The sequence below is a fragment of the Budorcas taxicolor genome, chromosome 3 (genome assembly GCF_023091745.1).
Source record: "Budorcas taxicolor isolate Tak-1 chromosome 3, Takin1.1, whole genome shotgun sequence".
Classification (NCBI taxonomy): domain Eukaryota; kingdom Metazoa; phylum Chordata; class Mammalia; order Artiodactyla; family Bovidae; genus Budorcas; species Budorcas taxicolor.
Window position 1 is genome coordinate 109,544,199 of NC_068912.1, and position 19,096 is coordinate 109,563,294.

The following is a 19,096-nucleotide window of genomic DNA, read 5'->3' on the forward strand; positions in this document are numbered from 1 at the left end:
GAGTTTCAGCTTTAGCATCATTCCTTCCAAAGAAATCCCAGGGCTGATCTCCTTCAGAATGGACTGGTTGGATCTCCTTGCAGTCCAAGGGACTCTCAAGAGTCTTCTCCAACACCACAGTTCAAAAGCATCAATTCTTCGGCACTCAGCCTTCTTCACAGTCCAACTCTCACATCCATACATGACCACTGGAAAAACCATAGCCTTGACTACACGGACCTTAGTCGGCAAAGTAATGTCTCTGCTTTTGAATATACTATCTAGGTTGGTCATCACTTTTCTTCCAAGGAGTAAGCGTCTTTTAATTTCATGGCTGCAGTCACCATCTGCAGTGATTTTGGAGCCCCAAAAAATAAAGTCTGACACTGTTTCCACTGTTTCCCCATCTATCTCCCATGAAGTGATGGGACTGGATGCCATGATCTTCATTTTCTGAATGTTGAGCTTTAGGCCAACTTTTTCACTCTCCTCTTTCACTTTCATCAAGAGGCTTTTTAGTTCCTCTTCACTGTCTGCCATAAGCGTGGTGTCATCTGCATATCAGAGGTTACTGATATTTCTCCCGGCAATCTTGATTCCAGCTTGTGCTTCTTCCAGTCCAGCATTTCTCATGATGTACTCTGCATATAAGTTAAATAAGCAGGATGACAATATACAGCCTTGACGTACTCCTTTTCCTATTTGGAACCAGTCTGTTGTTCCATGTCCAGTTCTAACTGCTGCTTCCTGACCTGCATACAGATTTTTCAAGAGGCAGGTTAGGTGGTCTGGTATTCCCAGCTCTCTCAGAATTTTCCACAGTTTATTGTGATCCACACAGTCAAAGGCTTTGGCATAGTCAATAAAGCAGAAATAGATGTTCTTCTGGAACGCTCTTGCTTTTTCCATGATTCAGCAGATGTTGGCAATTTGATCTCTGGTTCCTCTGCCTTTTCTAAAACCAGCTTGAACATCAGGAAGTTCACGGTTCACGTATTGCTGAAGCCTGGCTTGGAGAATTTTGAGCATTACTTTACTAGCATGTGAGATGAATGCAACTGTGTGGTAGTTTGAGCATTCTTTGACATTGCTTTTCTTTGGGATTGGAATGAAAACTGACCTTTTCCAGTCCTGTGGCCACTGCTGAGTTTTGAGCATATTGAGCGCAGCACTTTCACAGCATCCTCTTTCAGGATTTGAAACCGCTCAACTGGAATTCCATCACCTCCACTAACTTTGTTCGTAGCGATGCTTTCCAAAGTCCACTTGACTTCACATTCCAGGATGTCTGGCTCTAGATTAGAGATCACATCATCATGATTATCTGGGTCATGAAGATCTTTTTTGTACAGTTCTTCCGTGTATTCTTGCCACCTCTTCTTAATATCTTCTGCTTCTGTTAGGTCCATACCATTTCTGTCCTTTATCGAGCCCATCTTTGCATGAAATGTTCCCTTGGTATCTCTAATTTTCTTGGAGAGATCTCTAGTCTTTCCCCTTCTGTTCTTTTCCTCTATTTCTTTGCATTGATCACTGAAGAAGGCTTTCTTATCTCTTCTTGCTATTCTATGGAACTCTGCATTCAGATGCTTATATCTTTCCTTTTCTCCTTTGCTTTTCACCTCTCTTCTTTTCACAGCTATTTGTAAGGCCTCCCCAGACAGCCATTTTGCTTTTTTGCATTTCTTTTCCATGGGGATGGTCTTGATCCCTGTCTCCTGTACAATGTCACGAACCTCATTCCATAGTTCATCAGGCACTCTATCTATCAGATCTAGGCCCTTAAATCTATTTCTCACTTCCACCGTATAATCATAAGGGATTTGATTTAGGCCATACCTGAATGGTCTAGCAGTTTTCCCTACTTTCTTCAATTTAAGTCTGAATTTGGCAATAAGGAGTTCATGATCTGAGCCACAGTCAGCTCCTGGTCTTGTTTTTGTTGACTGTGTAGAGCTTCTCCATCTTTGGCTGCAAAGAATATAATCAATCTGATTTCGGTGTTGACCATCTGGTGATGTCCATGTGTAGAGTCTTCTCTTGTGTTGTTGGAAGAGGGTGTTTGCTATGACCAGTGCATTTTCTTGGCAAAACTCTATTAGTCTTTGCCCTGCTTCATTCCGCATTCCAAGGCCAAATTTGCCTGTTACTCCAGGTGTTTCTTGACTTCCTACTTTTGCCTAATCTTTATTGAGTCATAAATCCAAGAAACTGTGAACAATCTGAACCCTCTTCAGAAAAATGCACAGAAAATTATTCGTAAACAGCTGCAGGGTTTTGTGGATACAGACCATGAAAGACATAAAATGTAGTCTGTTTCACTCAATGAAAAAACATTTAGTTTGGCAGAATCACTGAGAGTGAACATTATTAATGTCTCGTGAGCCTATGAAGACTGGAGCCTCATGAGTGTCCCCTGCCTTGTGCCCAGAGTCCATATTTCTGCTTCTGCAAGGCCTTCGGGCAGCAGGGGGAACATGACGTGCAGAGGGAGCGGGGAGGAAGGTACTGTGGTCCAGAATTTCCCATAACCTTGGAGGCCGCCCCTTGAATATTGGGAGGATCAGGGCCCCAAAGCCAGTGCCAAAAAGAGGCTTAGGGCCAAGTGAGCCTTCGAGCCAGGGTCTGTCTCCAAGTGATGCTCCCCCAGGGCATGGGGGCATGGGAATGGCACCCAGGCGGGTTGGAGCCTGGGCCCTGCCAGCCTCAAAGCTTTGAGTCAGGAAATCCGGAGGCAGAGGTGGGGGACGACATTGCCACATCCCTCAGCCCCTTCAAGACCCCCAAGGCAGGAAGGCTGCCCAGGCCTCACCAGCTTCCCTCCCAGGCTCCTTCCTGGGAGGAAGGGGCTGCCCGTGCCCGCGTCAACAATGCAAGGGAGGGAAGGAGTTGGGCAGGTGTTGCAATCGGCAGCCCCTGCGCCTGTCAGAGACGGAGCCATTAACGACAGGGTTGGGGACAGAAGCCCGCCTGCGGCTGTTTTCAGGAACTTGCCTTGAAGAGGAGAGCAGAGACGGGGAGGCCGGGCGTGTGCCCGGCCGGCCGCAGGCTCCAGCGTGAGTAGGGGAGCCCCTGGGAGGGCTGGGCCTGGGAATGATGGGACCCTGGAATCTCAGGTCCACTCCCCTCTCTCTGCCAGGGGCATGTGGCCCTTGGTGACCTTGAACCAGCACTCCAGCTTTAAGAATTTACCCCTGGGAACCAGGAGCCCTTGACACTGAGTCTTTTTTCCCAAAGTGCCCCTACTTTTTCGGGGGGTGGATGCTGCATTTGGGAAGTCACAGACAGACAAATATCTCTTTGGGACGCTGAGCTGGGCTCAAGAAAGGGCTGGATTCAGGGAAAGTTATACTCATTATTTGCCTCCAAGTCTCTCTGACAACCTGTGTCTTAACTGCTTCCAGTCTCCATGTAAATTTCACTCTTTCCTCCTCAGCCCTTCTCTGGCTTGCTTGGCTCTGAGCTCCTCTGTCTGTCTCAGAGTCTCTCTATGCCTCTCTTTTTGTCTCTCAAGGGTCCCTTTGTCTCTTGAGTCTTAAACTCTCCTGAGTATCTCTTTCTTCTCAGCCTCCGAGTGCCTCCGTCTCTGAGTATCACCATCCCTTGCCTCAGGCTCCTTTCTCTCTCCCCCTCAGTCTTTCTCTCTGTGATCTCTCTCCAGCGTTTTGGTCTGTGCATCCCACTTTCCTACTTTTTCCACCTGTCTTTCTCTGTCTGAACCACATCTAGGAAATCCTCTCCCTGTTTTGTCCCAGCCCCCTCCTCTCCCCAACCCTCTTCCCAAGGAAAGGATCTTCACGTGAAGGGGAGTAGAAACAACAGGGGAGACAGGGGCATGAACTGGAGAAGGGGGAGGCGAGAAGGCTGAGTGTGATGGGATGGAAAGGAGAGGAAAGCAGAAGGGTGGTGGGGAGCAGGGGTTGGTGATGCAGTGACCCCAGGGGACAACATGGCATGCTGGGACTCCAGAGTCCAGAGAGGCAGCAGGGATGGCTGGAAGCAAAGGGGGAGCCTGGGGGGCCAAGGAGCAGGGAACCCAGAAATGGGGCTTTGAAACATGAAATGTGACAGAGACAAAAGCGAGGTGGCAGTCCTAGGAGGCAGAGACCACACAGCTGGTAAGCAGGGGAGAGAGGTACTAAACCATGCTGATTCCATGAGGGGGTGTCCTGCTTCATGGTGCATGAAAGTAACATGGTTATGGAGTGCTTCCTCTACGCAAGCTCCGTGCTAAGTGCCCTTATCACGGACCATCTCATTTCATCCTCACCCCGACCCGGAGAGGCAGGAGCTATTGTTATCCTTCCTTCACAGATGGGGTAACCGAGGCTCAGAAAGGTGGAATAATCTGTCCAAGGTCGCCAAGCTGGTAAGTGGTGGACCTGGGGTTCAGATGACTCAAAGCTGGGCCCCCAGAAAGTGATGCCATGCTCCACCTGGTCCCAGATCCCACTCGGCTGGGGTGGGGAATATCCAAGGCTGCCATGGGTGACCAGGGACTGATACCCTGTGCCAACCCCTGGCAACCCAGGGAGAAGATGCCTGGGCCCTTGGGATTTGGGTTTGGGTTGCCTACTGGGAGCCCGTGGAGAGGGATAAGTGGTGCCTCACCAGGCAGGAGGGCTAGGAAATGATCAAAAATACATAGGAACGGGCACTAGTGTCCTGAAATCTGAGCCAAGGAGACGAACTCTTCCCCAACAAGTGTGCATTGGTGGATAGTCAAACCGGATGCCGTAGGAACAAGGTTGCCAACCACTAATTGGTAGACTGGGGTCCTCTGAACAATTGTGCGGGTTTCTCACTGCACAAAGCTGCCCAGAAAGTAGAGGCTGAAATCCAGCCTGTTCTCTAGTTGCCAGGTCCTTGTGTGGGGCTGCATTTGTCCAGAGAAAGGGATGCTTTTTTCCTGATTTGCAAAAAGATGACTTAGGGGCTAGCATTCACCTGGTAGCCTGATACTGCAACATATAATGAGGGACCAGGGATTTAAGTAAGTCCACTGCAGGCAGAAACAGCTTTGGGTATCTGCAGTTATTCACTCCTCTGCCTTGGAGCGAAAGAAGCTTAATCTTTTCTGAGCACAGGGGATCGGTTGGGACGCCACCTACATGTATGTGTTCATGTAGGTACATGCAAAAGCTGGTCAACGATTCCCACTGATCTGCCACCCAGACGTCAGTTAGTGCCAGAGGACCAGGTGTCTGGCCCCAAGACCCCAGTGGGAGCAGAGTGGAAAGGCTGGAAGCCACTCCAGCAATAGAAACCTTTGCTTACTTCCTGAGATTAATGTACTAATGCTCCCTCCATCTGGGCACTGTCACCATGACCACAGGATATCTGGTCCCAGAAGGCCTCCAGAGGTCTGTGCCCAGAATTGGGGTATCCTCCCAACCCACCCTTCCCTTTAGCCATTGCTGTGGAAGCCAGCTTTTCAAGGTGCACCCTGTCCTCAGCTGTTCCGTGGGGTTGTCCCTTTCTGCCAGGCAGTGAGCGTTTCTGACTCTTTGAGCATGGCTCACCTTGGAGGACCTGCCCAGTACTCAGACATGTGCAATGTGATACGTGCCAGGGAGTTAATACCCCAAGGAACAGCCCTTGACCAACAAGGGGCAGGAACCGGTGGACAATGTTCCCATCCTGTCTGCCAGCCAAGTTTTGAGGCATGTTCAGTGTGGCTCCTTGCAAGATTCCAGCAGGATTGAGCCCCAGCTGTACTCAGTTTGATGACGTACCCTTGTGTTGGCTTTCCTTCTTACCTGTTTCATTCTCCCCTCTCCCCTCTGTTCCTGGAGTCTTCCCCCAAATAAGCTACCTGCAGGCAAGCCTTCATCTCAGGCTTTGCTTTCAGCAGGCTGGGAGACTGGCTAAAACAGAAGGGAACGGGAAGAATGCTGTTCCCTGTGGCTCCCTTCCCTGCTCTCTCCTTAAAGGCACATATAATAATAACAGTCATTTAAGAGTCATTTCCTATGTGCCAGGTACAGTGCGATGCCCTTGACGTGCATCATTTTGGGTCTTCCTCCCCAGACCCTATGCAGTATAGGTTTTTGTTACCTTCATTTTGCAGAGCAACCAGGTTCAGAGAGGTCAAGTAACCTGGCTGAAGCCACACCATAGCAGAGCAAAGACTAAGCTCAGCTCTGACTCCAAAGCCCATGACCTTCACCACCCCCTCTGTCTCCAGGTGAGGACCAAGCCAGCACGATGGTGGGGCTGGGAGCCTGGAGCCTGGTGGGAGCTGCTCTGATCATCCTGCTGCTCCCCAGAAGTGAGTGTGGTCAGGGATGAGGGTGCCATGGGGTGGGGGGATCACAGGGAGAGATGCTGGGGGTGGAGGAGGGGTCATTTCCCTGCATTGTCACAGTGCTCCTGGGGTTCCCAGAGAATCTCCAGAGAATCAACTGGGCCACAGATGCAGGGTAGCTGGGCTCCCACGCACAGACCTCTGCCGGCAAACCACCACCTCTGAGGAAAGGTGAGAGGACCTGGGCTAGCCAGCGTGGGGAAGGTGCAAAAGACCCGGGTCTTGTCTGCAAATCTCTACCGGGTTGTGTCTGAGTCCTGTGCAGCCTTCGTGGGCAGTAGAGGGATCAGGGTGGAAGCCGTGAGAAGGCAGCTTTAATCCTGAAGCAAGAAATCTCCAGGACTTCCCTGGCTTCCCTGTCGGAGTCCCCAGTGGTTAGGACTCCGTACTTGCACTGCAGGGGGCACAGGTTCAATTCCTGGTCATGGAACTAAGATCCAACATGCCACATGGTGCTGCCAAAAAAATAATAAGAATTTTAAAATATATATATGAATCCCAGGCACAGCTCTCCAGACTATGGAGACTATCTTGAGAGGTGCAGAGCCTCCCATCTCTAGGGGTATGCAAGCCAAGGCCCAACAGGGGTCAGCAAACTTTGACGTCATTTTCAGCTTTGCAGGCCACATACAGTCTCTGTGGCATGTTCTTGCTTATTTGTTGTTTGGTTTGGTTTTTCACCCTCTAGAAATATAAAAAATGTTCTCAGCTGGCAAGCCATACAAAAACAGATCATCCTAGCCCTGTGGTAGAGGACTTGGTATTACGTGGCGTTTTGAAGTAAACAGTTGCAAGAGTCCTGGTCTGAAATTCTGAGTCTGTGATGTGATAGGAGCCCTATAAACTTGCTCTGTGACCCTGAACAAATTGCTCCTCCTCTTGGGGCTTCAGCATCCCCATCAGCAAAATGGGCTGCAGAACAGCTGGGAGAGGAGAGAAGGCACTGTGGGCAGGGTCCAGTGCTCGTTCTTACTCCACACATATTCACCAAGGGCCTGCATGGCGCTAGGCTCTGGGAATGCAGCAGTGAGCAAAACAGCCAGGGATTCTGGCCTTGCAGAACCTATGGTCTAGCTGCGGGTACAGAGTAGCAAATCATCACGTGACTCTAATAATTACGAAAGATATGAGCTTTGGGAAAGTTCAGGGGCCCTGGCATGGTCTGATTGGTCAGAACCCGGTCTGGTTCCTCACAAGATGCCTGAATGTCAACCAGGTGAAGGAGGGGTGGCAGAAAGGAAAAGGAGCACCTCTGAAAGGATCAGCAGGTACGAAGATCGGGAGATGGAGGGAACGTGGCATTTTCAGAGAATAGCATGTAGGCTAGAGGGACTGGAGCTGAGAGGCAGTGGTCTGGGCTGGAACCAGGAGGTTTAGGCAGGGGCCAGGCCACAGGGGTTGTGAGAAGGATCTCAGTCTTGGGCTGTGAGAAGGATCTGAGGCTTTAACCTAATCATAGCAGCAAATACTTACATGCCAGGGACTGTTCTGAGTGCCTTACGCATATTCTCACATCTAATCCTCCCAACATCACTAAGTTAAGGACTTTTTTATCTTCACGCCACAGATGAGAAAACCAGGGCACAGAAAATCTGGGTAACATCAAGGTCACAAAATTACTAAGCAGTAGAACCAGGTTCTAAACCTAGGCAGTCTAGTTCCAACATCCATGCTCTTATCCATCACAGCGTACTGCCTTTCAGAAGAATAATGTGCCATTGAAGTGCTGTGGTCATGATGGGGTAACAATCAGATATGAATTCTCGAAAGATTGCTGTGGCCGCGGGCTTCTTATCATTCTAACCATTGTTTCGCCATTGTTGGCGAGGGGACTGGTCTCCATCTGGTGGCGTGCTGGTGTTGGCTTGCAAGCACTGATTGTGTACCTCTCTTCCCAAGTTCACATTCAGTAATGTCAGCCTGGTAGCTTGAAATCAGCCCCGGTGGGAATATTTACACCAGGGAAAGCAGCCCAGGCTACAAGCCAGGACCCGTTTCTCTCAGTATAGCAGGTTGATAAACATTTGCCCCCACACCACTATCTCCATCTCAACTCGAGAGCCTCTCCCAATCTCTGCACACATCCTTGCCATTCCAGTACCTGCCCCACCCCCCCGAATCTTGGAGGGTAAAGCAGGAAGGTAAAGATATTAAGTCTAGGAGTACCGAGTCTAGGAGGCCAGCTCTGCCAGACAGAGGAGTCACTTACGGCCCATTCTCTTCCACCCCAGGCCTGGAGCAGTGTGGGCATATCCTCCTCTCAGCCCCCACCGTCCACCTGGGAGATCAAGTCACGGCCTCCTGCGTCATCACCCGGAACTGCAGCCACCTGGGCACCGAATGGCGGATTGTATGGAAACTGGAACCGGAGCTTCATCCCAGGGAGAGGCAGCAGCACCTGCCGAATGGGACCCTGCAGTCCACCATCACCTTGCCCCACGTCAGCCACTCTCGGGTCCTGCTCTCCTGCGGCCTGCACTGGGGCAACAGCCTGCAGATCCTGGACCAGGCTGAGCTGCAGGCGGGCTGTGAGTCCCTGCGGCCATCCCCCCGCTCTGCCCCCAATGCCCTCCTGCCAATACTAATAAGAGCTATTCTTTCTTGAGCTCTTGCTCAATGAGTACTTTATAAGCATGATATCACATCTTTCCTACCAGTGGGTAGTATTACATAGCCCCATTTCACAGATGAGGAAACTGAGGCTCAGGGAGGGTAAGTGGCATGCTGTGTGTGCATTAGTTGCTCAGTTGTGTCCAACTCTTTGTGACCCTATGAACTGTAGTCTGCTCTGTCCGTGGGATTTTCCAGGCAGGAATACTGGAATGGGTTGCCATTTCCTTCTCCAGGGGATCTTCCTGACCCAGAGATCGAACCCACGTCTCTTATGTCTCCTGCATTTGCAGATGGGTTCCTTACCATTAGCAAACTTGCATGCTAGAGATCCCAAATTAATAAGGATGGAATCTAGATTTTTATCAAGCAGTGTGGCTCAAAAACCAGTAACCACTACTCCATATGGCTGCCAAGTAAGCCCAACTCCCCAGCCACAGGAAGGTGTCTCCAGGAAGGACATTCTCAATAAGGTGGGCATGCTCCTAGATTCTACCCCTACCCCAGTCTCAGCCTTCTGCTCAAACTGAGAAGGATGGATTTGTGCCGAGCCAATGCATAATGAAAAAGAGACCAAGGTTCTTGTTTAAGAATCAATAATAGTGAAAGTTAAGATTTACAGAGCACTCACATATGCCAGTTGGAGAAGGAAATGGCATCCCACTCCAGTGTTCTTGCCTGGAGAATCCCAGGGATGGGGCAGCCTGTTGGGCTGCCATCTATGGGGTTGCACAGAGTCAGACACGACTGAAGCAACTTAGCAGCAGCAGCATATATGCCAGGCACTGCTCTGAGCACTGTATGCCTAGTAAGCCACTCAGCCCTCACAATAACCCTAAGTGGTAGGTATATTACCATTACCCCCATTTTACAGATGAGGAAACTGAGGCACAGAGCCATTAGGTGACTTCAAGATCACACCACTGATGAGTGGCAGAACCAGGATGAAAACCCAGACACTACACTGTTACTGTCAAAAAGGGCGGAGTTGAGAGTGTTGGAGGCTCTGTTTACTTGTCCGTGTACGTGTGGATAACTTAGCTTACCCCAGGGCTGCCCTTCTGGGGTCACCCTGCATGGAGACAAAGGCATGGCAGATGGGTTGGCAACCCACTTGCCATGGAGACCCAGGGCAAGGAAATGCCCAACTGATCCCAGTGGGAGCTTTCTGAGTGGTCTTACCTGAAGCCCTCACTCTTTCCACCCTACCCACAGACCCTCCCACTGCACCCCACAACCTATCCTGCCTCATGAACCTCACAACCAACAGCCTCATCTGCCAGTGGGAGCCAGGCCCCAACACCCACCTGTCCACAAGCTTCACCCTGAAGAGCTTCAAGTGAGTAAGGGTCCTTATGCCAGCCCCATTACTTTGGGTTCTGGGACAGACCACAGGTAGGACTGTTGCGGTGGAGAGCCAAGGCAGAGATGGGGAGGAGAAGGGAGCTTGGCTTTCTGCCCCCACTTTACATCCAAGCCTGGCCCATTGGCAGGAGCCAGGACAAATGCCAGACGCAGAAGGATTCCATCCCTGACTGCGTGCCTGAGGATGGGCAGAGCCACTGCGCCATCCCCCGCAAACACCTGCAGCTGTACCAGAACATGAGCATCTGGGTGCAGGCCAGGAACGCGCTGGGGACCAGCGTTTCCCCGAAGCTCTGCCTTGCTCCCATGGACGTTGGTGGGTGACGCTGGGTGTGGGGGAGGAAAGAGGTCCCCACCATGAGCAGACTCAGAGAGGCACAGGGAGGGAAACACAGACCCAGCAACAGACAATAAGATGCTGAAAGACCTGGAGGAAGAGAAGGGAGAAAAACAAAGTGGGATTCAATTGAAGACAGAGATATGGAGACACAGACAGGAATGTGGGAGAAACACAAGCAAGGAGACACACTCATTCATTCTTTCAGCAAATTTCCTGAAGCGCCCACTCTGCGCTAGGCACCATTCTAGGGGCTGGGAATACAGCAGTAAATAACACAGCAAAAATCGTGCCCCCGAAATTTTGCCCACTTACATTCTGGTGGGCAAAGAATAATAAAATGTCAGGTAATGGTATGTGTGATGAGGAAATTAAGCCGGGGATGGGGTAGGGACAGCTGGGGAGATGGCAGTCAGGGAAGGCCTCACTGAGAAGATGACATTTGAGAAGATCCTTGCAGAAAATGAGGGAGCAAGACACTGTATATTCGGAAGGTAAGTGCTCCAGACCGAGGGAACAACCAGTGCAAAGGCCCTGGGGCAAGAGTAGGAAAGAGAGAGAGAAGCAGGCTCATGGACAGAGACAGACCTGCAGAAACAGGATGACACAGAGATGAAGGGACACAGAGAGAGATGGAAAGATATAGAGATCCCACGAATGGAGACCCAGAGAAGAAATGGAACCACAGACAGGGAGACAAGGGGAAGCCAGGACAGGGCCCTGGAGGATGAAGCAGACAAAGTGTCCGATAACTCCTCTCCTTGCAGTAAAACTGGAGCCCCCCACACTGTGGGCCCTGGAGCCCAGCCCTGCGGTGGCCCCGCCCCAGCCAGGCTGCCTGAGGCTGCGCTGGGAGACCTGGAAGCCAAGCCTGTACATAGAACAGAAGTGTGAGCTGCGCCACCAGCCTCGGCTTGGAGAAGCCGGGTGGGACCTGGTGAGGCAGAGGGCAACCTGAGGGGCCTGGGGTGGGGGTGGCTGAGGGGAGGGTAAGCTGAGCTGGCCCCGAAGGGCACAGAGGTTCAGGCCGACAGTCATGCCTGTCTTCCACCAGGTGAGCGGCCTGCCTGCCAGGACCCCCCAGTATGAACTCTGCGGGCTCCTCCCATCCACAGCCTACACCCTGCAAATGCGCTGCACCCGCTGGCGCCTGCCCGGCCACTGGAGCGAATGGAGCCCCAGCCTGGAGCTGACCACCGCACAGCGGGGTGAGCAGGTGGTGAGGGGCTGGGAGCAGCCATCAGGACCCAGGCTGGCCTCCGGGGTCCTCCCTGACCCTCCCCTCCCACTCCCTCCACAGCCCCCATCATCAGACTAGACACGTGGTGGCGGCAGAGGCAGCTGGACCCCCAGACGGTGGCCGTGCAGCTGTTCTGGAAGGTAACCCCCTCTGAAGGCCATCCCTCCACCTCTTCAGATTCAAACAGACCCCTGCAAGCTGGGGCTCAGGACTCCAGCAGGCCTGGCAGGCTTGGAGGATCTGTGCGTGATCTGCACACACTTTGCTGGGCAGTGCCCTTCTGCAGAGACCACAATGCATAGGTGCCTGCTGCTCACACTGAGTTACTTTATCCTTTCCTCCCTTCTAGGACCTGGCACAGGGGGAGAAGGGAGGGAGGGAGGAGGACTGACTCCCAGTCTGGGTGGCTCAGTTCCCGGGACACGGACGCTCCATCTAGAAGCTCTCCCCAACTCAAGATGAGCTGCGCATTCCCTCGTCTTTTTCCCCCTATGCCCACTAACAGCCAATAGCCCTGGAAGAAGACAGCGGGCAGATCCAAGGTTACGTGGTTTCCTGGAGACCCTCAGACCAGGCTGGGGCAGAGCCAATCCTCTGTGACACCACGGAGCTGAACTGTACCTTCCAACTGCCTTCAGAAGCCCGGGAGGTGATCCTTAAGGCCTATAACACAGCTGGGACCTCGCATCCCACCTGCGTGGTCTTCTTGGAAAGCAGAGGTAGAAAGGGCCCACGGCTAGTAGAGTATGGGGGTTAAGTATGTAAATTCAGAGGCTAGACTGCCTGGGTTCAAATCTAATCCTCTTACTTGTTAGCAATGAGATCTGGGCAAGTTGCTTACCCTCCCTGGCCTCAGTTTACTCATCTAGCAAATGGGAGTGGTACAGTGTCTAACTCAAAGCATTGCTGTGAAGACTACATGAGTTTAGACATGTAAACAGTTACTTTACACAAAGTAACTGTTCTGTATGTGTTAGTGACTGTTATTATCATTAACCAGAACCAAGTTAAGCTGGTGGCAGTGCCTACACACACAGTCTATTCTGCCAAGGAAATGGGAGAGAAAGTTCTAAAGTTTTCCAGCTAAAACATAGTGCCTAGGGCTTCCCTGGCAGTCCAGTGGCTAAGACTCCACACTCCCAATGCAGGGGGCCCAGGTTTGATCCCTGGTCAGGGAACTAGATCCCACATGCCAGAACTAAAGATCCTGCAAGCTGCAACAAAGATCAAAGAGCCCCTATGCTTTAACTATGACCTAGCACAGCCAAATAATATTTAAAAAAAAAAATAGTCCCTGAGTTCATTCTCAGGGGATCAGTCACTATCACCCCCAGAGGCCCCTGAACATGGGTCTTCATGAAGTGAGACTAACAATAACAATAGCTAGTATTCCCACTGCCCAGCCATGTGACCCGAGACCAGTCACTTAACCTCTGTCTCCATTTTCTTATTGCTAAGATGGGGGCAGTAGTAGTGCCCTCAGTGTGGAACTGTTAGCAGACTCAATGAATTAATACACACAGAGAACCACACAGGGTGAGCTTTCATCATTAATTACCACAGCAGGCCTGTTTCATGTACCATCTCACTTACTCTGCACCATGACCCTCCACGGTAACAACTTTATTATCATCATTTCCACCTTACAGATGAGGAATCTGAGGCTCAGATGTTGTCTTACCCAAGGTCACCCAGCTTGTAAGTTGCAAAGGCCAGACTTGAACCCAGGCTTCTAGCTCTAGGCCTTTCTTTTCATCTTCACATCACCTCCTACTCTATCTCCAGGCCCACCCCTGGGCAGACTCCACACCACCGCTCGAGACCCTCATAGCCTCTGGGTGGGCTGGGAGCCCCCCAGTCCTCAACCTCAGGGCTATGTGATTGAGTGGGGCCTCAGTCCCCCCAGCCCCAACGGCAGTCCTATGACCTGGAGAATGGAGCATAATGGAAGCATTGCAGGAACCTTGCTGCAGGGTGAGACAGGCCTGGGGGCTGGGCAGATGGGCAGAGCCAGGGAGCAGGGGGAGCATTTTATCTGCCTGAACCACCCTAAAGATGTATATTACCTTGTTCTTGCACCATTCTCATCTCACGTCCTCCGAATCTGGAAGTCTTTCCTGCAGTCTAACTGAGCCTCTCTTTCTAGCCCTGACTCTGCCAGCTTTCTAGCTCTCTCTCTCCCACTTGTTGCCCCTTACCCCCACCAAATGATCTGAAGAAGAGACTGCAGAGGCCAGCCCTGAAGAACGAGGCTCAGGTTATCCCTGAAGTCTAAGGTTAGCCCCCAGCCATCATCAGAGGCTGGCCCCTAACCAGAGCACCCACCCCATTTTCTCTCTGCAGAGAACATCAGGCCCTTTCAGCTCTACGAGATCACTGTGACCCCTCTGTACCAGGACACCAAGGGACCCTCCCAGCACATCTATGCCTACTCCCAAGAGATGGGTTCGTTAGCCACGAAGTCTTTTTTTCAGAATTCCCTCCTGTCTCTCAAGGCCTGTCTAGGCCCCCCAAAATCTGGAATTAGGAGAGAACTTTTTCTCCGCTCCCCCCTCCACCTCTGGCCCAGAAAAACGGTCTCTCTCAATCCTAAGATTACCCCTGGCTTACACTAGACCCCTGCAGCTGGAAAGAACTCAGGTGGTGGGGTAATGGAAACTGGGAAGTAAGCTCAGCAGAATTCAGGGAGCAAGGCTGGCAGAAACTGGTCAGATGTCACATGAGTGGCAGAAATCAAATAGTGAACCAGACCAAACCAGGCCTGGCAGAAATCAGGAAGCAAGGCTTTGGAGTCAAAGAAAAGCAGGTTCAAATCCCAGCTCAGCCACTTATTAGCAGCCAGTGGGATTCAGTGAAAGTTCCTGGGAAAACGAGGCTTGGATATGAGTCCCCCTGAACTTTCTCATATCACCCACCCCCACAAAGTGTCCCAGTTCTTGGGTCTGGGGAGCCACAAGAAGTCCAACTGGGCTCCCTCATCCCCACCCCACTCCCCATCAGCCCCTGCATCTCTCTTCCGGCAGCCCCCTCCCACGGCCCAGAGTTGCATCTCAGGCACATCGGCAAGACCTGGGCCCAGCTGGAGTGGGTGCCCGAGGCCCCTGAGCTGGGGAAGAGCCCCCTTACCCACTACACCATCTTCTGGACCAACACTCAGGACCAGTCCTTTTGTGAGTCTATCCTCAGCGACCCGCAACCCCAGAAGGCCTGGGATGGGGTGCTCACAGGCCTTGGGGAGGTTCAGCAGCCAGGCCCAGGCTCATGAGTCTCCTCTACTCCCAGCCACTGTCCTGAATGCCTCCACCCATAGCTTTGTCCTCCGTGGCCTGGAGCCTTCCAGCTTGTACCATGTTCAACTCGTGGCCGCCAGCCAGGCGTGGGCCGCCAACAGTACAAGCCTCACCCTGATGACCTTGACTCTAGGTAAGGGGAGAATGGGGCCTGGTCAGGCAAAGCTGTTGGGAGGGGGCCTAACCCCAAAGGCTGCCACTGTGAAACTAGATAAGCCTTGCCTGGGTCCTCTGAGCGGGGAGAGCCAGCACTACCCTTGTATCTTGGTCTGAGGGTGGAGGCCCAGCCCTGCCCTTGGAGCCCAGTCTGAGGGCAGAGGCTCAGTCTCACTCATGCCCTCTTACCTCTCCTGGCTTTCCCCTCACCGCAGAGGAGTCTGAGCTGCACATCCTCCTGGGCCTGTTTGGCCTCCTGGTCTTGCTCATCTGCCTCTGTGGGGCTGCCCAGTTCTGCTGCAGACCCAGGTGAGTCCTTCTGAGAGAGCTGACACCCAGGTAACCCTGCCTAAGGGAACTGAAGGCCCAAGTGAGCAAGGCTGGCTCCTTTCAGACTTGCCAGGCCACAGGGTTCAGGTCTGGGAGTCAGGCCCCCCTCCTTCTCCTCTCTGCACGAAGGGGTCATCCCTTCTGCTGCTGGAAGTAGGTGGGAGAAATGCTGGAAGGACGGGAGGGCATGCTGACCCAGCCTTCACCTGCCCTCTTCTCCAGCAGGAAGTATTCCCTCTGGCCGAGTGTCCCGGACCCAGCCCGCAGCAGCCTGGGTTCCTGGGTGCCAACCATCACGGCAGAGGTGAGAACACTGGAGGGAGAGGGAAATGGGTCTGAGGGTTAGGCTCCTGCCCCAGGCTCAAAGTGAAGGGATACTCCCCCAAGAATGAGTACTCAGGCCTTCCCATCACTTCACCTCTTTATAGAGCAAAGCAGACCTAAGTGTGAATCCCACCTCCACCCATTTGAAGCCTCAGTCACCTCATTGTGAAATGGGACAAATCACACACAGAAGCACTGGGGAGATTCACCGGGCTAAGTCTGAACAGCACATAGCACGCGTCCGGCACATATGAGGTGCTTTGCATCCTCTGAGTAACCCTTTGCGTTCCAGCAAGGAACAGCAGGAATGCCCCACCACCACCCCAGTGCAGGAAGGGACAGTGGCTGGAACAGACATCTGAAACGAACCAGGCCCTCACCACACATCTTTATGTCAGGATATCTTTCAGCTGCCCAGCCTTCGGGACCCCGGCATGCCACCCATCACCAAGATCACGGTGCTGGAGGAGGAAGAGAAGAAGCCACGGCCCTGCGAGTCCAGTGACAGCTCAGGGACCGGTAGCCTCTCCACCCTTGTCCAGGCCTATGTGCTCCAGGGGGACCCAAGAGTACCTTCCACTCAGCCTCCGCCTCAGTCTGGCAACAGCAACCAGGTGCTTTATGTGCAGGTGCTAGGCAGCCCCACAGGCCCAGGGCCTGGGCACTACCTCCGCTGTGACTCAACTCAGCCCCTCTTGGAGGGCCTCACCCCCAGTCCCAAGTCCTACGAGAACGTCTGGTTCCAGACCAGCCCCCTGGGGGCCCCAGAGCCCCTAGTCCCACATCCGGAGGATGACAGTATCTTTGAGCCTCTGCTTGACTTCCCTCTACTACAAGGACTCCGGGTCAGTGGGGCGGAGGGTCTTGGGGGCTTCTAGGGCTTCCTGGGACTCCCCATCTGGGCCTGCTCCTTGATAAGCCTGGGCTATCTAGAGAAGAGAATGCCAGTAAGCCCATCACTAAAAAACCACTCAGCCCCAGGAAACACAGAAAGGCTCCCAGCCTCCCCCTGTCTTTGACCCTCAGCATCCCTCCCCTATCTTCCCAATCTCCATGGACTGGGTCTCCCACTTCAAAGGCCAGACAAGGCTTGGTCCAGCCTGCTCACTCGCCTTTGTTTCCTATAATCGGTACTTGATTCCTATAATTCCAGTCTCTTAAAGAGGTTTATGGTCTGATTTGGTTTGGCTTGATTTTGAGCAACTCTTGAGTGTGCCTGAATCTCTATTCTTTTTCTTTTCGGAGCCCGAGCAATTGTAGGGGTGGGGTGCTCCTCAGAATCATTTATTTATTTATTTTTTCTTTAATTCCTTCATTCAACTAGCACCTAGGCGCTGTGCTGGCAGCAGGGTTCGAAAATGACTAGGCTTAGTCCATCTTCAAAGAGTTCCCATTCTAGTGACGGAGACCCTGAAAAATGACCACCAGGGCACAGTGGCCAGGGTTACCAAGGCAGTCACAGATAACTGGGGCTGTGGCGAACAGACCTCGGAAACAAGTAACCCCTGTAAAGGAAATATAATTAAAAACAAAATCTCCCACCAGCCTAGAAAACCTGTCCACAAGGGTAGGCAAGGAAGAAAAAAAATTTTTAATTGGGTGAGAATTAAACCAGAATGTCATGGGCAAGCAGCTCAAGAGTTTGCAAAGACAAAAAGAAGTCTTACACTTTTACACAGTGAAGCGGATACAACTCACTGCATACATTTTCTCAAGATAATCAATAACTAGTTCTCAAGCAAGAGGACTTGACAGCACTATTTGTCACACAAGGGTCATCCTACATTCAGCTGGGAAATGGGGTAGCCAACCTGGGTTTGCTAACTGCCTTTATCCAAAGGAAAAATAAACTTCTCATATCTTTATAAGAGGAGGGAGGTTTGCAACTTGGAACGGGAGACCAGCTCCTGCTCTTCCACAGAAACTGGGAGACAAGGGCTCTATCTTTCTTAATGATTACATTTCAAACAGACCACTCCCAGGTCCCTGAGAAAGACATCCCTGAGTGGTAAAACCGGCAAGAGGCCTATTTAGCTTTTAAAAAGATTTACATGCATCTCAAAAGGGCAGAAAAAGAATTCAGTTACATGTCTTCTAAAGTAAATGCTTTAAGAAAAGCAAGGAGGAGGAGAGTCTTTCTCTTTTTTGTACTGGGGGAAATTAAGGTATATTTTTCCTACTTTTAATTGGCGTTTGTCCATGCCTGCGTGCTCAGTGGCTCAGTCACGTCCGACTCTTTGTGACCCCATGGACTGTAGCCCACCAGGCTCCTCTGTCCATGGGCTTCTCCAGGCAAGACTACTGGAGTGGGTTGTCATTTCCTCCTCCAGGGGATCTGTCTCCTGCAACTCCGGCAGGCAGATTCTTTATCACTTGGCCACCTGTGAAGCTGGTATTTGTCCCTTATACCCCTCATTTCACAAATATCAAAACTAATATTTCTTGAATACTTACTATATTCCTGGTACTTTGCACACAACTGTCTCAGTTAACCCTCTAACAACCTAAAATAAAGATACTGTTATTACCACCCCAATATCATGCAGTAAGTACACTGGGGCCCAGAAAGGTTGAGTGACTTGCCCACAGTGACACGGCCAGCAATCAGCTGCGCTAGGATTCCAGCCGTCCAAAATCGCCGACCTCAGTCACCACGCTGCAATGCTGCCAGAGGAGAGGCTGAAACCCGGCAGTTCTTACAGGGCCCCATCCTGCACTCTGGGGGGAGAGGGAGAGAGGGGATGGAAATACTAAGTCGGGGGAAGAAGACCACTGACAGCCCCACAGGAAGCCCCTAGGATAACTCGTCAGGAAACTGGAGTGGGATTAAGGGCAGGATGCATGAACAAGAAAAGGTGTCATTAGAGTTGATACAGCACCGCAGGCCACTAATAGGGCCAGGCAACCAGTCTCGCGCTGCTGCTGCTAAGTCGCTTCAGTCGTGTCCGACTCTGTGCGACCCCATAGACGGCAGCCCACCAGGCTCCCCTGTCCCTGGGATTCTCCAGGCAAGAACACTAGAGTGGGTTGCCATTTCCTTCTTCAATGCATGAATGTGAAAAGTGAAAGTGAAGTCCCTCAGTCGTTTCCGACTCTTAGCGACCCCATGGACTGCAGCCTACCAGGCTCCTCCGTCCATGGGACTTTCCAGGCAAGAG

At 51.9% G+C, this 19,096-nt stretch overlaps 1 protein-coding gene across 1 annotated transcript; it reads left to right on the forward strand.

The window, feature by feature from the left end:
* Positions 1 to 6,186: 6,186 nt before the first annotated feature.
* Positions 6,187 to 16,816, forward strand: CSF3R (colony stimulating factor 3 receptor). Its single transcript, XM_052637753.1, has 15 exons — positions 6,187 to 6,250; positions 8,518 to 8,814; positions 10,112 to 10,235; positions 10,390 to 10,577; positions 11,366 to 11,535; positions 11,653 to 11,806; positions 11,899 to 11,978; positions 12,344 to 12,557; positions 13,624 to 13,812; positions 14,182 to 14,283; positions 14,862 to 15,008; positions 15,121 to 15,261; positions 15,500 to 15,593; positions 15,837 to 15,918; positions 16,337 to 16,816. Exons 1-15 carry the CDS (start codon positions 6,187 to 6,189, stop codon positions 16,814 to 16,816), a joined length of 2,526 nt encoding a protein of 841 aa, XP_052493713.1.
* Positions 16,817 to 19,096: the final 2,280 nt, after the last annotated feature.

Excerpts from the sequence above, each read along its gene's own strand:
- CSF3R (XM_052637753.1), top strand. The coding sequence starts at position 6,187 with ATGGTGGGGCTGGGAGCCTGGAGCCTGGTGGGAGCTGCTCTGATCATC. Across the intron at positions 13,813-14,181 it reads TGCAGGAACCTTGCTGCAGG|AGAACATCAGGCCCTTTCAG; the intron begins GTGAGACAGGCC and ends TTCTCTCTGCAG. Across the intron at positions 15,919-16,336 it reads TGCCAACCATCACGGCAGAG|GATATCTTTCAGCTGCCCAG; the intron begins GTGAGAACACTG and ends TCTTTATGTCAG.